The sequence below is a fragment of the Labeo rohita genome, chromosome 20, assembly GCF_022985175.1.
Source record: "Labeo rohita strain BAU-BD-2019 chromosome 20, IGBB_LRoh.1.0, whole genome shotgun sequence".
Taxonomy (NCBI): domain Eukaryota; kingdom Metazoa; phylum Chordata; class Actinopteri; order Cypriniformes; family Cyprinidae; genus Labeo; species Labeo rohita.
This window is the reverse complement of record NC_066888.1, coordinates 17,052,310-17,066,748: the sequence shown is the minus strand read 5'-3', so window position 1 is coordinate 17,066,748 and position 14,439 is coordinate 17,052,310. Positions and strand designations below refer to the sequence as shown.

At 34.4% G+C, this 14,439-nt stretch overlaps 2 protein-coding genes across 3 annotated transcripts; one reads left to right on the top strand and one right to left on the bottom strand.

Moving 5' to 3' along the window:
* Nucleotides 1–644: 644 nt before the first annotated feature.
* On the bottom strand, nucleotides 645–11,621 carry irf4b (interferon regulatory factor 4b). Of its 2 annotated transcripts, none has more exons than XM_051138367.1 (9): nucleotides 11,141–11,621; nucleotides 7,426–7,623; nucleotides 6,418–6,604; nucleotides 6,236–6,321; nucleotides 6,055–6,157; nucleotides 5,860–5,967; nucleotides 3,456–3,788; nucleotides 1,846–1,958; nucleotides 645–1,759 (listed from the first exon to the last, which is right to left on the bottom strand). In XM_051138367.1, exons 1-9 carry the CDS (start codon nucleotides 11,243–11,245, stop codon nucleotides 1,598–1,600), a joined length of 1,395 nt encoding a protein of 464 aa, XP_050994324.1. In that variant the 5' UTR covers nucleotides 11,246–11,621; the 3' UTR covers nucleotides 645–1,597. The 2 variants fall into 2 exon arrangements, with proteins under 2 accessions (XP_050994324.1, XP_050994326.1); XM_051138369.1 differs by lacking the exon at nucleotides 11,141–11,621 and adding an exon at nucleotides 7,768–7,863 and having other exon boundaries at nucleotides 6,048–6,157.
* On the top strand, nucleotides 10,241–13,867 carry LOC127182788 (adenosine 5'-monophosphoramidase HINT3-like). Its single transcript, XM_051138375.1, has 5 exons — nucleotides 10,241–10,850; nucleotides 11,629–11,746; nucleotides 11,909–11,978; nucleotides 12,068–12,188; nucleotides 12,305–13,867. Exons 1-5 carry the CDS (start codon nucleotides 10,731–10,733, stop codon nucleotides 12,392–12,394), a joined length of 519 nt encoding a protein of 172 aa, XP_050994332.1. The 5' UTR covers nucleotides 10,241–10,730; the 3' UTR covers nucleotides 12,395–13,867.
* The last annotated feature ends 572 nt before the right edge of the window (nucleotides 13,868–14,439 follow it).

Sequence of the window (14,439 nt, the reverse complement as noted above, 5' to 3'; positions counted from 1 at the left end):
TAATAGATGAATTTATTAAAATGGTCATGTTCAAAAGTTTGCATATGCTTGATTCTTAATACTGTTACCTGAATAATCCACAGCTGTTTTTTTCTTCTTTTTTTTTTGATAGTTGTTCATGAGTCCGTTGTTTGTCCTGAACAGTTAAACTGCCTGCTGTTCTTCAGAAAAATCTGTCAGGTCCCACAAATTCTTTGGTTTTTCAGCATTTTTGTGTATTTGAACCCTTACCAACAATGACTGATTTTGAGATCCATCTTTTCACAGTGAGGACAACTAAGACCCTCAAATGCAACAATTACAGAAAGTTCAAACGCTCACTGATGCTCCACAAGGAAACACGAAGCATTAAGAGCCAGGGGGTAAAAACTTTTGGAATTTGAAGATCAGGGTACCATTTTTCCTTCTCATCAGTGAGTGTTTGAAACTATAATAGTTACTCAGTTTCCTCAATATGAAAAGATGGATCTCAAAATTATACAGTCTTGTGAACTATATGTAAATGTCTTTTATGTGAAATATCTTATTCAGGTCAGTACTAAATGGTGGTAGAATTAACATTTTGCAGATTCTGCAAGGTGTATGTAAACTTTTGACCTCAGATGTAAGGAACTAAAGCAAACACACTCAGTTTTTCACTTTTTTATTAAAAACCAAAGGTGGCACCAATTTCAAGGCATTCTGAGCATCTCAGTAACATATAAAAAAAGCAAAAGTAGTGGAATAAAAGTAGAACTTTTGTCAGAATTGTACACAAAAATGTTTATAAAAGAACAGCATTTTGAAAACTAAAAGGTTGTCACTTTTTCCTAAATGCATAGCCTATATACATCAAAATTCTGGCTTTTATATTTTTAAAGCAGCTCAAACAAATGTAGCAAGAAACAATCAGCCATAGCTAATATTCACACTTTACATTCTTTTGTCATGTCAGCAAACAGCCCACACATTTGGCGGTATGCCGGCATAATACAATCATTTATCCTTGTGAGTTGAAAACAGATTTTTGTCTTTCTCAGTATGAAACATCAGTTTTACATTTGATAATGTCTGTTATCACTATAGATTATCCTGGTATGAATGTGGCTGTAGGTGCACAGCTGAATTCCAACGTTTACCTTTTACACTTTAGCCTACAAGACTTGTGTGATTTTTACAGTTAACCCAGGGTTAAATCCTGTTTGAACTTCACCCTGGGTTAATACTTACTCCTGAGTTTCTAAGTTTGAGATTTTTCACTGTACATATTTAAACTTGGACAAATATGGCACTTTGTGAGCATGTAAACTGTTTAATAACCGCTTGTCCATCATCTGTTGATAAGCAAAGCTTTATAACCCTGAGTTAAAAGTGGCGCTAACCCCCTTTCAAAAGTGTAAAAGTAGCTTAACCCAAAAATGAAAATTCTGTCCTTTACTCACCCTCATTTCATGTTAAACCTGAATGTCTTTCTTTCTTCTGTGGAACAGGTTCCACAAGGTTTGGAACGACATGAGGGTGAGTAAATGATGAGAGAATCCCATTAACCCAGGATTAAAACTTGCTTTAACCCTGGGTTAAACAAAACGTTAATCCAGGATCAAACGCAGAGTCAGGGTCAGTTTTGAGGGCCGTTGTGATGCGTGATGACTCTGTGGTAGTCTTGGGTCGGGGAGAGGCTGTGTTCAGCAGGCAGGTGTGAAAGCTCATGGCTGCGGATGTAGTTCATGCTGCCAGGATGACTGAGGAAAAGAAGCTGGCGAGCAAACAGTGGCTCAACCTGTGAAAAAAGCCAATTAAGATGACATGAATATCATTTACATTTTGTTTATAACTTCAGTATTTAAAGGAACCAAAGATATGTACCTGCACTGTGAAGGTCTTTCTTGGTCTTTGACCATCGGTGCTCTCATCCTCAAAGAATAACAGCACTTGGGAGCATGGCGCAGAACGAGCATGCAGGGCGTAACTCTGCAACTCTACAGAAGATACGGAGGAGGACATTTTAATCACATTCAATGACAGGTAAGATCATCACCAAATAGTTGGAAGAGGGGAAAAAGAAGCAATACTGATAATAGCGTTGTTTGAGGTTGGTAAGATTTTTACAACGTTTTTGACAGATTTTCCAAGACTCTTTAATGAATAGATATTTCAAAAGAACAGCATTTATTAAAAATGTAAAACATTTACCGAATTATAAATAATAGGATTCATGATTAGGATGAAAATTACACCATGATTTACTCACCCTCAAGCCATCCTAGGTGTATATGACTTTCGTCTTTGCAGATAAATACAGTCGGAGTTATATTAAAAATGTCCTGGCTCTTCTGAGCTTTATAATGGTAGTGAATGGGTGTTAATATTCAATATTCCAAGAGAAGTCTAATAAAGTGCATCCATCCATCATAAAATGTCCTACGTCATCCGCTGGAACTCTGTCGTGAACTAGAGATTATGTTTTTTTAAAGTTTTAAAAACTGATATTTTTCTTACACACACGCATCGATTTGCTACAGAAGGCCTTTATTAACCCCTTAGAATTGTGTTGAGCACTTTTATGATGGACCATCAAATGGACATCAAAATCTCATCAGCCATTCACTGCCATTATAACGCTCAAAAGAGCCAGGACATTTTTCAGTATAACTCTGATTATATAAGTCTGAAAGAAGAAAATCATATACACCTAGGATAGTTTGAGGGTGAGTAATTAATGGGGTAATTTTCATTTTTTTGGTGTACTATCTCTTTAAATAATTAATATAATGTGTAAAACTGCTGAATAAAAGTATCAGTTTTATGCAGCAATTTCCAAAAAACATCATACTGAATCCAAACTTTTGAAAGTTGGCATAAAATGTGGCAGATTATTCAGATTAATGGTTAATCAAAATGATAGCATAGCGTTTGTTTGTAAATGGCAGATCAATTCTCAAGCCATTTGGGTTGACCATATGATCTTATCTCTTTCTGTAATACAGTTTTTTTTTTTTCTCATTCTCTATTTGGTTTCCATACTATGAGCTTTAGGTCTAATGTGGCTCATGTGCTTTCTGTGGTATTTGAGTTGTATTCATCATATGCTGGAAAGTTCTGTGAGAATCACAACAATCAGTGAATCTGTGACACAAAGTGGGCGTGAGTGAGTTGTAACTCATAGATGACTGACTCTGTGACTGTCACTAAATATCAACCCACAGATAATGTGACACACTATTTACTGTAAAAGCTTTATGACGTGTTTGTTTACAGTAAACTGTGTGGCTCTTTGCAGATGTCAAATATGATGTATACAAACAGAATTAATAGACAGGTATAAAGACTTACAATAAATGACTTGTCAGTGCTTACTGAAAATGATGAGTGATGAAGTCTATTTTTGTTCTTGTTTTACAATTAATGACATCAAATCATTTGTTTGTCATAATCTTAGTGTAATTTATCTGAAATGCCATGCACCATGCACTAACCTGTTATAAACAGATGAGTATCCAGTAGTTTGCAGTTCTGCTCTCTCTCCAGCTTGTTGGGCTTTTCAGTAGGTGGTGCATGAGCTCCCTCCCAGTACACCCTGCAGGGGCAGCGGCGGCGGGCGTAGAGCCCGTCAGGGGCCATCCAGAGTATAACGCCACGATCCAGAGATGCCCCATCAGCATGAGGGAGTTCAACCAGTTCTGGGGCCCCAGGTGAAGCAAAGGCCTGTCCCTCTCTGCTAGGGCCCAGCTGACAGCCTTCTGGACTACTCACTGTTACCTCTCGCACCAGAGTATCCCGGTAAAACACCACCACATGTAAGCGGTAATCTGTTTGAGAAGAAGATTCAATTAAATACACTTAGATTGCCTGGCATCATCTAACACTCAATTTAATGAAGCAGCAGTCACCCTAGACTTTTTTGTATTAATATAAGGTTCTTTGTTTGCGTTTTAGGGTGACTTTTTAACATTCTGTCAAGGGTCTACAGATGAAAACACAGCCTTTCAGCTAACTCTGGCACATTTACAGTGATCTTCATTATTGTGCATTGCCCCTGTAAACAAATAAACTTGAACTCAATTTCTACAGACACTTTAATGGTTGTAACATGAAGTCATATTACGTCATGCGTATTTTAAAAAATCAGAATTTGTCAGCGCCGATAGCCTTGTGGGCAGTGCGCCGACATACAGCGCCATTGCACTTTGGGTGTCCTGTGTTCGAATCCTGACTCAAGGACCTTTCCTGATCCCGCCCCCTCTTTCTCTCTCTCTCCCACTTCGCTTCCTGTCATGTCTGATCTGTCTTATCACAATTAAGGAAAAAATGCCAATAAAAAATCAAAATTCAACATATATGTAAAAATATGCAGTCTTACTGCAATCTTGCAGATTTAAAATTCTTTTAATTCAGCTAAAATCATTCTTGTTTTGGTCACATGTCTTCACATGATACAAATTCACATATCAGACTTCACTAGACTTACATTTTGGTTGAGCTTGCATTTCTGGTCTCCAGTATTTGTATGCTTGTGACCACAAGTCGGAATTAAAATTACTGAAATTAAAATTCATCTATTTTCGAAATGCATGTTATTGATCTTATTGTGAATGATTCATCCATGCATATGTTTTTTTTTGACATTTAATTTTTTTTTAAATGTCATAAGTCTTCTGGTGAAATGTCAAACTTCTTTCCGGTGGTGTATGCTGGACTTTTCCTGCCGTTTACTCTTAAACCCCTTTTTTACAATCCACTACAACTTTGCATTCTGCCTCCATCCAGTCATATAACATTTGGATTCTTGGTTAAAACCAAGTCCATGTTATTAATTTTTGGTAGTTCATTTGGATGTACGTCACAATACAGAAGAATAGATCAATTACTACTTCTGTTACACTGTAATGTTAAATCTTTTGCAGCAATCTTTAGTCAAAATATCTATTTTTTATTCTGTACATCATAATGTTGTGATTCCAAAATTAACTTGTATTAAAAAATTAAGAATATTAGTTTTTAGTGTTTTTTTTTATTCATTTAAACAAAATAGTAAAGATTTTTAATATCACATCATCACATAAAAATAATTATCTTCTTTTTGTTATTGATCAGAATTTTTATTTGACAATAGGGAATACTGTACCTACACTACCAGTCAAAAATTTTTGAGCAGTAAGATTTTTAATGTTTTCTAAAGACGTCTCTTCTGCTGCATTTTTAAAATTTTTGCAAAATTTTGAAATATTTTTACTGTTTAAAATAACTGCTTTCTATTTGAATATATTTTAAAATGTAATTTATTCTTGTGAACAAAGCTAAATTTTCAGCATTATTACTCCACATGGTCCTTTAGAAATCATTCTAATATTTTTATTTGCTGCTCAAAAAAAAGTATTATTATTATTACGTTGAAAACAGCTGATTAGAATTTTTTTCGGGTTTCTTCGATGAATAGAAAGTTAAGAAGGACAGCATTTATCTGAAATCTTTTGTAACATTATAAATATCTTTATCATCATTTTTCCGACTCCAAGCTTTTGAATGGTATATTGTATAATGTTACAAAAGCTTTTTATTTGGATCTTCCTGTTCATCAAAGAATGATAATGTAATAATGATAGTGAGTAATGATACTAAAAATTTAGCTTTGATCACAGGAATAAATTACATTTTAAAATATATTCAAATAAAATGCAGTTATTTTAAATAGTAAAAAAATTCACAATATTACTGCTTGTGCTTTATTTTGGATCAAATAAATGCAGGCTTGGTGAGCAGAAGAGAATTCTTTAAAAAACATTAAAAATCTTACTGTTCAAAAACATTACAATACTTAAAGATCAGTCCGCCCACCCATACTGAGCCTGTCAATGTCTCTGTGTGTTTATGATGATGTACCTGAAAGGGCCACAGCCTCAGCAGATCTCATGCTGGTGTCCAGGGTGAAAGGTGACGGCTGTGGATCAGATGCATTGCAACTGTAGAAAGAGCCACTGAACTGGTACCCTGCACATACAGAAATATGTCAGTGCAACTGCATGCTAGCTAAACTTACAGTAGTCTACTACTTCCTCTCTGAAACTCACAACGTACCAGGGTCCCAGCGTGGAGTGTAAGGGCCCTGGCTGTAAGGGATCTCAGAAAGGGTGGAGTAATCCCTCCATCCTCTCTCTGCTGGAGAAAGATAGTTGCACACCTGTAATGACAAGCACATATAGTGATCTGAAGTGCAAAGACAGGACCGCACAAATCAAAGATGATTTTTGATTCTAACCTGAGATGGTGCTGGTGCATAAGATGGGTGTATTGGATAATTGGGTGAGCTTGAATTGGACTGTGAATCTTCATGAGATCTGGATCCTGCAATATTTAAATATTAAACATTTTCATTGTTTTCATTATACGTATTCACGAGAGAAATGGCAGTAAGCATTTGATGGTTTACTCCTCCCTTGCCTTTTTTGGATCCTTCTGGAACAATCCTATACACTTTATAGGGGTCTGAAATGTCAAGCTGACTACGCTCCACAAGCTCTTCAAAGTCATTGCTCTTGTTAAGAGCACATCGAAGACGAGTTTTCCAAGTTGGTGGGTCAGGTTTGTCAATACCCTCCCGGAATTTGCCTTTGAATAGGGCCCAAGCCTGCAGGAAAACCAACATGTGCCAATGTTAACTGAGGATGTGCACAAAAAGGAGAAATATTTCAAGAAATCTAGTTCAAAATACATATGGCAAATTCTTAACTAACCTTGGTTTTATATTGCTTTCATACATTTTTCAAATAACTGCTGCTTTCACAAATGTTTTCAAACACATTTTAGCTTTTTGGTATTGCTTTACAATAAGGTGTCATTTGTTAACATTATTTGAAGTATTAACTAACATGAACAAATAAAGAACAATACATTTAGTACACTATTTCTTACACTTTGTTGATGTTAGAAATACAGTCGTTCATTGTTAGTTCATGTTAGTTAATACTTCAACTAATGTTAATTAGTTAACTAATGTTGTGATTGAAATAATGCATTAAATGAAATGCTGAAATTACAACAGCTGCAGAAGTATTATTCATTCTTAGTTCATGTTAACTAATTAACCTTCTTCTATTAATTTTTTAGTCTTTTTTAGCCTGAAGAGAAAAACGTGCTTTCTCATAAAAAAAGTGCAAAGTATGTGATTCAAACACTGCACTAGTTAATGATTTCAGCCTTTTTATGCGATTTACTCCCAACAGTAGACATTTTAAGCACCACAAAAATATAAAAAAAAAAATATCTGAATTCGACAACACGTGTTGTCTAGGAATTGCATTGAAATGTTCTTTTAATTACACAAATGAACGTCACGTGCATAGACCACGTACTGTATGAAATATTAGTAAGATCACATGGGAGAAACGATGCTTTACATGCGCAGCATGTGTGTGTTTGTCATCCCCTCGACGTTCATCCTGACTGTACCTTGAAGAGCGCAGCATCCTCGTCCCTGTTGTAGTCCTGTTTGCCGGCGTGCTTCCACGGAATCCGAAAAATACTCTTCTCCTCATTCTCCCACACGAGTCCAGGGTATTTTCCTGTGTCCACCTGCTCTATCAGCCACTGACGCAACTTTCCGTTACCGGAGCCCCCCGCCATCGAGCGCTCTTCATCTGAACACATCTGAAAACAAGAACGTATATCATTCAGCTTTTTTCATTACCGAATAAAATGTAAAAACCGATATGGTTCAAACTAGTATTGGAAATAATTAAAACTAATAACTAAAAAAGCAGGAAAAACTAATTGAAAAAGACATATGCCTACTGCAGAAAGTACAGGAGCGTGTGCTGCCCTCTTTCAGAGCTTTCGAGTTTTGAAATGTGTCAGTAACGTAGTTCAGCTTTCGACCGCGACTTTTCTTCAATCGTTTGCATCGACAGGGGCGGAGCGTTGATCGCCACGCAGACTCAAAGGGTTCCACGCACCTGCAGCGCGTGAGATATGACGGACGTCCCGTAAGCACGCGGGGGCTGTGCTTGATATTAAACCCACACGCGCTGAAGCGGGACTTTTGGCGTTTAATAAAAGATTTTTCATTTCTTTGAATTCGGTGACGTTGAAATGTCAGCTGTTTGTTTGTGTGTTAAAACCATATGCTAGATTCTAAGGTGGGCACAGACACACGTGTGGGCTCGTTGAATAATACTAAACACCGAGGGAAAACAAACCTTGGTCATTTCTGAAATATTTAAATAAACGACTGATTTATCTATGGTAATAATGAATGCAGGAAAAGTGGGACGCTTTATGAATTTACCATTGTTTTTTAAATATATTCTAGTCGCTCATTTATAAAACCCCCTCATTTATAAAACCGTTAGTTCCAGTCCTCAGTTGTGATTGGTCAGCTCGGCTATGAGCGCTTCACCCAAGAGTTCTATCACTGCAACACTCTTAGCTTAACATAAACAGTCAGTAATATAACATTGGAACGGTTTCATGTATTATGTATTTAGGCAAATTTAACTGTTTGTTATTTATTTAATGAAGTATGAGTGACCCCTGCTGGAGTTGTGTTGCATCATTCATCTTTAATTTTGAGACCACTACTCACTATTGGCGTCTCAATGGCATTCCTCAGTTAGGCTGAGCTCTGTCTATTTTGTAGCCAGCAGAGGGCGGTAACGGAACGCAGCAGCCACTACATTAATAAATAGTGGAATTACAATACACTTTTAATATAAGTTTTCATCCTACTCAAGATATATTTATTCAGTGATAGTGGGAGGCTATTGTCGGATGGGTTAATTCCTGGTTCGTAATTTACACTCTCATAAAACTATCACAAATTCTAATTACTTGTTAATTAAATCATTAATTCATGTGTTACTTGGCAGACAAGATGTTTGTGTACAATAAATAGCATAATGGAGATGGTTGGCACATTTCTTTTTCTTCATCTTCCAGGCATCTGGGATATGCACTTTTTATCCTTTTTTTCTTGTTTTATATTACATATTACAACTCTGAAATGTTTTATCATGCCTTCATCATTTATTTTGACTGCTTTATAAAAGACTTGTGGAAATGTTATTATTATTATTATTTTGTTTTTTGTTTTTACCCTTGTCCCATATCCAGACATTCTCGTTATTTAAAATATAAGTTATTACATGTTTTACACTATAATCTACAATAATAATAATAAATCACTTATAATATTTTAGCGAAATATTAAGGTAAATAGTAGAAATAAATTTGCTAATTCAGTTGCTATTGCACAAAGTGTAAAAGATTAAAAGAGGGGTAAGATGGCCCTCTACTGGGGTAAATTGTCAGAAACCCCTCCCACAAACACACATACACACACACACATGTTTGTTTTTTTGAATTGTGGGGACTTTCCATAGACTTCTATAGTTTTTATACTGACAAAATGATATTGTCTATCCCTTAACCCAACCCTAACCCTAAACCTACCCCTTACAGAAAACATATTTGCATCATTACACTTTTAGATAAATATCATTTACTATTTTTAATAACTTTTTAACATTGTGGGGACCACAGGCCAGTTTTCAGGTTTTACTATCCTTGTGAGGACATTTGGTCCCCACAATGTAGCAAAAACAAGTACACACACACACAAACACAACTTTAGTCATTAGTGTAAAGTGTCATTAATGTAAAATACTAAATCAAATATTTAAAAAAAAATATTTTGCCAATTTAGAGCTGTCTGAAATGTACATATAATTATTCTAGTTCAGATGCAAAACAGCATCTGCTAAATCGTCTAAGTCGTCTTCCTTTAAAAAATGCGATTTTATCAGGCTCAGATGTATAGGTTTCTATGCAAGTACTGGTACTTCTGATTGGGCTGTGGCTGGTATTTTAGTGAGTTTGAAGAAAAAGTATTTGATGGACGTATAATATGTGTCGAGAGCATTCACTCAGTATCATTATCTCATTTTTGACCTTTTAGCTCGTTTTGCATCTGAACTCTTCATATATATATATATGTATATAATATTGATAACATGACCATTAATTACAATAAGTATTACATTTTAAAAATAATAACACTATAGTAACTGGGGTCCTTCTGTGCCAATTCTGGTCAAATTGTATCTTTTTCCTTTAAAACAAAAACTATAACTTTTACTCCACTTTTACTTTATAGCCTACTTTATAACTTTTACTTTAGATTAGTTTATCTCAAAACCGTTTCAACTGACTAAATCTCACAAATGTTAATAAATAAATGGACAAAATTAAAAATAGCGTAGCTATTAATCAAATGTGCTGAGATGAGATTTGTGCCATATGGTAAAGAGAAAAATTATAAGGTAAACAGAACATATTTTTATTGTGCGCCAAGAAACCTAATTGTATTTGAACATAGTAAGTATGCGGATTAAATAAACTTTATCCTTGCTAGAAGTTCAATACTGAAACTCAATACTTTGAAACCGCCGAGGCTCCGACCCTAGTGACGTAATATAAAAAATGGCAGCAGCTTCAACGAGTGAAAGTAGTTTACACGTTTATTTTAAATGTTTGTTTTGTTTTACCACTGTAACCTTAAGTGCTCTCTTCGATCAGCAATTCTGAAATGACCTGAAAGCATATTGTAATCCGCACCGTGGGCGTTGTAAATGTCATCATACGAGCTCACGCAAGGGCTTTAAATTAAACGATGTAGCGTTTTACCACGGAAGGACAGATGACACAATCAAAGCGACCCTGTGGGTTCAGTTTCATTTGTCCTGAACACCATTGTCAGAATGGCTGGAGAAAAATGTGTCTCTGATAATCAGCAAGATTTTTCTGACGACGATGTGGAGACCTGTATTTTCTGTCAAATCGCGAACAGAGAATATCCACACACCGAGATATTGGCGGAAGTAAGTTGATCTTTATCGACTTGGTTTATTGTTGTCAGAGTGGTTTCATGCTCAACTATGAGCATGCTATATCAACATTATAACAATAGACCTATATATTTCACAATATATCCAACTTGGAGGATGAAAGATGAACTGGGAAGGAAATATAAAAAGCAAGATTTGTAACAGTTCACTAATACACGCGTTATATATGTGTGTATTATATGTATTTACAATATTGACATCATTTATTGGGTAATTTAGAGATTTTCATTCAAATTACTTAATGTAGCTTTACTTTCACTTACCGCTTGTGAACTGCTATTGGCAGCGTTTATAGAAATGGAGGAAGATCTTTTAAAAATAATAATAATAATAATAAAATAGATGGCCAAGTGGCATGAAAGTGTCATAGTTCTCAAAATATTTTTGAGTCATAACTTTTGCCGTGATCTCGGGAGGGTGACGTCACATTTAATGGTCATTTGTAAGTAATTTTTCATTGGCCAAAGTGATGTAACTCATCCATAGTGGGGTCCAAAAGTCTGTACATATACGCAATACAATGTCATGTAAACAAAATAAACACACATCAATCTTACACATTATAAAGTAGGCTAATGTACTTTATGAAGTGTGTTTGAACTATTACAAATTCACAAGGCTTCCCCTCTGTTTTCTGTAACAGAAATATACAATAATAGTCAATGCTTTTTATAAAACAATTATATAATTAGTATTTTAGATTATAAATGTCAAGGGAAATAAAAATGTAATGTGATTTATTTTTTTAAAGGATGAGGACATCGTTTGTTTTGAGGACATTGATCCAGGTGCACCTCATCACTACCTGGTTGTACCAAAGAAACATATCTATAGCTGTTTGTCACTCCAAGCAGATGATATAAAACTTGGTAAGATTTTGTCTTTTTTTGATTATTAAATTAATTAGTTAAAAATATAGAGATACAAGATTAGAGATATTAGAGATATAAGATACACTATTTCTCAACATTTAATCACACACGGTGATTAAATGCGATTTTCAATCATCTAAATGTGATTATCCTGAGCAGTGAAGAAGATGGCAGCTGTGGGAAGAGATGTACTGAAAGCCAAGAATGTCACAAATTTGGAAGACATCAGGTTTGAAGGCAACACTACTGTCATATTAATCAAATTAATCGTTTATTTGGATGAAGCAGTTATTAAATAAGAATACGGATGTATTTCAGTCTAGGTTTCCATGTGCCTCCAAAAATCACTGTCCCCCACCTGCACCTCCATGTTCTAGCACCTTTCAGTCAAGTGTTTAAATGGGCCGAGTTCAAGTATACATCCTTCTGGTACATCACTGTGAGTAAACTAAATGTCTCAGGCATTTCTTTGATTACACTTGGTTGTATATGAATTCATAAAGTTTTAACAATTTATCATTAATTCTCTTTTTGTGTGTGTGTATTGTTTTAAAGGAGGAGGAGCTGCTTCAGAGACTAATGAAGAATGAAAAGGACGAAAGAATAGGACATATCAACCGCATTCTGCCAGAAGTAGCTATGTGAGCCTTTTTACTGAACAGAAAAACTTAAAATCACAAGATACTTTTGTGAATATTAGTGTTCATTGTTTTTTTTCTTTTTCATTGTTTAGTTTGAGCCTTAAAGGCCTGCCATTTAACATGTTATTTTTGTATTTATTTTATATAAAGCTAAACTATTTTAAAACTAGGATGGTATCCTTAGGACTGACAGTTGACTGATGTATTTATAACTAAAGTGTAATCTGATCAATGTCTAAGTTATTAAATGTATGGAAATTTTTGTGTAATTGATTATGTTAGTACATATTCTACACACAGGTCATACAATTATGTTTTCTTCAGTGCTCAAGGTCATGTTCTTTATATATCGATCAGATGGCCACATCCTGTCTAGGTGTGCGGTTCTTGGTATGAATAAGCTGCTAGGTAAATCTAAATGAAGGTAAATGTGCCAAACCACTACACATGCCAGAAACACATGATGAGACTCAGAATTAAATGGATAAAGGGTAGAAAGATTTTCAGTACAATCATCGAAACATGGTAGCATGTACCATGTAAGTTTGATTTAGTCACTTGATCAAGGATTGTTTTCTATAAACAGTAGATCACGTTTGTGACCTGCATGGCATTTTTTAGGAACAAGGACACATTTCTCTGGTGACGTTTAGACATATGTGTTTCTAGTTTTAGTTGATCCACTTCAAATGTTGACTGCTGTATTTGGTCCAAAGTCCAGGCGAAGTCAAATTTACAATTCAACAATGTGGCAAGACAATCAAATTAGCACCTTGCCAACACATTTAGTTCTTAGTACTTAACACCGTTTATGGGAACACTTGTTTTCTCTGGTTCCTCATTCTAGCTAAGACAGACTAAACCGAGTAAGGTTATTTCCCTAATGGTCTCACAGTGATTTCCTTGTTGTTACATAGATAAGAAAGTCCAGTGTGTACCAAAATGTGAAAAATGTGTTGACGACACAGAATCTATCCCAGTGTTCCATTAAGATAAAGAATAGCCTTATGTATTAAAAAAATAATTCATTAAAGATTTGTAATGTGTTGGTGGCCTACCTATCAGCAGGAATATTTTCTGATAATCCAATATACAAATTCCATTTGAAATACCGAAAACACCCAAACATTTTGCCACATGCAATTTATTTAATAATAACGACAAAGCAAGTAAGAATTATATAAGGTTTTTTATTTAGATATTTATTTAATAAACATTGCTTCAGAAAAACTAATTGATTGAAATAAAAATGATCAATTTTTTGGAACCTGTAATTTTTTTTTTTCAGGATTCTTTCATGAATAACAAGTTTAAAAAGTACAGTGTTTATTCAAAATATAAATATTTTATAACAATGTAAATTATTTATTATGAACTTTTAATAAACTTTTAATTATTAACTTAATACATCCTTGGTGAATAAAAGTATTAATTTCTTAAAAAAAAAAAAAAAAAAAAAAAAAAAAGAAACAATAAAAATGTACTGACCCCAAACTTTTGACCGGTAGTGTATATATGAAGAGTTCAGATGCAAAACCAGCTAAATCCATCTGACGTCTTTCTTTAAAAAATGCAATTTTATCAGGCTCAGATGTATAGGTTTCTATGCAAGTACTGGTACTGCTGATTGGGCTGTGGCTGGTATTTTAGTGAGTTTGAAGAAAAAGTATTTGATGGATGTATAATATGTGTCGAGAGCATTCACTCAGTATCATTATCTCATTTTTGACCGAGATGGCTTTTAGCTGGTTTTGCATCTAAACTCTTCATATATATATACATATATATATATATATATATATATATATATATATATATATATATATATATATATATATATATATTAATAATATTGAATAATATGACCATTAATTAGTATTACATTTTAAAATAATAACACTATAGTAACTGGGGTCCTTCTGTGCCAATTCTGGTCAAATTGTATCTTTTTCCTTTAAAAACTATAACTTTTACTCCACTTTTACTTTATAGCCTACTTTATAACTTTTACTTTAGATTAGTTTATCTCAAAACCGTTTCAACTGACTA

Bases quoted from the DNA above. Each gene is read 5' to 3' on its own strand.
- irf4b (XM_051138367.1), bottom strand. From the start codon at position 11,245: ATGACACTTTCATGCCACTTGGCCATCTATTTTATTATTATTATTATT. The intron at 6,322-6,417 runs GCAAGGGAGGAG...TAAATATTGCAG, and splicing joins TCCAGAAGGATCCAAAAAAG to GATCCAGATCTCATGAAGAT. The intron at 1,760-1,845 runs GTACATATCTTT...CTTTTTTCACAG, and splicing joins GAAAGACCTTCACAGTGCAG to GTTGAGCCACTGTTTGCTCG.
- LOC127182788 (XM_051138375.1), top strand. From the start codon at position 10,731: ATGGCTGGAGAAAAATGTGTCTCTGATAATCAGCAAGATTTTTCTGAC. The intron at 10,851-11,628 runs GTAAGTTGATCT...ATTTTTTTAAAG, and splicing joins ACACCGAGATATTGGCGGAA to GATGAGGACATCGTTTGTTT. The intron at 11,747-11,908 runs GTAAGATTTTGT...TATCCTGAGCAG, and splicing joins AGCAGATGATATAAAACTTG to TGAAGAAGATGGCAGCTGTG.